The 262-nt window shown below is 43.9% G+C and overlaps 1 protein-coding gene across 1 annotated transcript in view; it reads right to left on the bottom strand.

Annotated features, from left to right (window-relative positions):
- Positions 1-204: 204 nt before the first annotated feature.
- The window catches only part of PHALS_01394 (uncharacterized protein), a gene marked incomplete at both ends in the record, with an annotated part of 735 nt that continues 677 nt past the window's right edge, over positions 205-262 (bottom strand). Inside the window, one exon of the mRNA XM_024715771.1 lies at positions 205-262. This exon is cut by the window's right edge and continues 677 nt beyond it. Coding sequence (XP_024581436.1) covers positions 205-262 — 58 coding nt within the window.

The raw sequence follows: 262 nt of genomic DNA, 5'->3' as shown, positions 1-262 counted from the left end.
ACCAGCAACATCATTCTTTAACAGTATTGAGCGCCGTCATCTCAACAACCCCACCCGCGTTGTATGCTTCTTGATCCTTTGCATTCCCTTGGTCTTGAAATCTGCTGCCTCACATACAAATGCAAATATCTTCGTTTCGAGTTTCTTAGTCAGCATATCTGTAAGCTGACGCTTCATGCCGATAGAGTCGATCTTCAAAATTCCTTATTTTACATTTTCGCGATTGAGTGGTGCCAATGTGCAGCAAGGCTGTTGTAGCCCA

The sequence above is a fragment of the Plasmopara halstedii genome (genome assembly GCF_900000015.1).
Source record: "Plasmopara halstedii genome assembly, contig: Scaffold_1548, whole genome shotgun sequence".
NCBI classification, from domain to species: domain Eukaryota; phylum Oomycota; class Peronosporomycetes; order Peronosporales; family Peronosporaceae; genus Plasmopara; species Plasmopara halstedii.
Note: the sequence above shows the minus strand (reverse complement) of the source record. Positions and strands in the feature narration are given on the sequence as shown.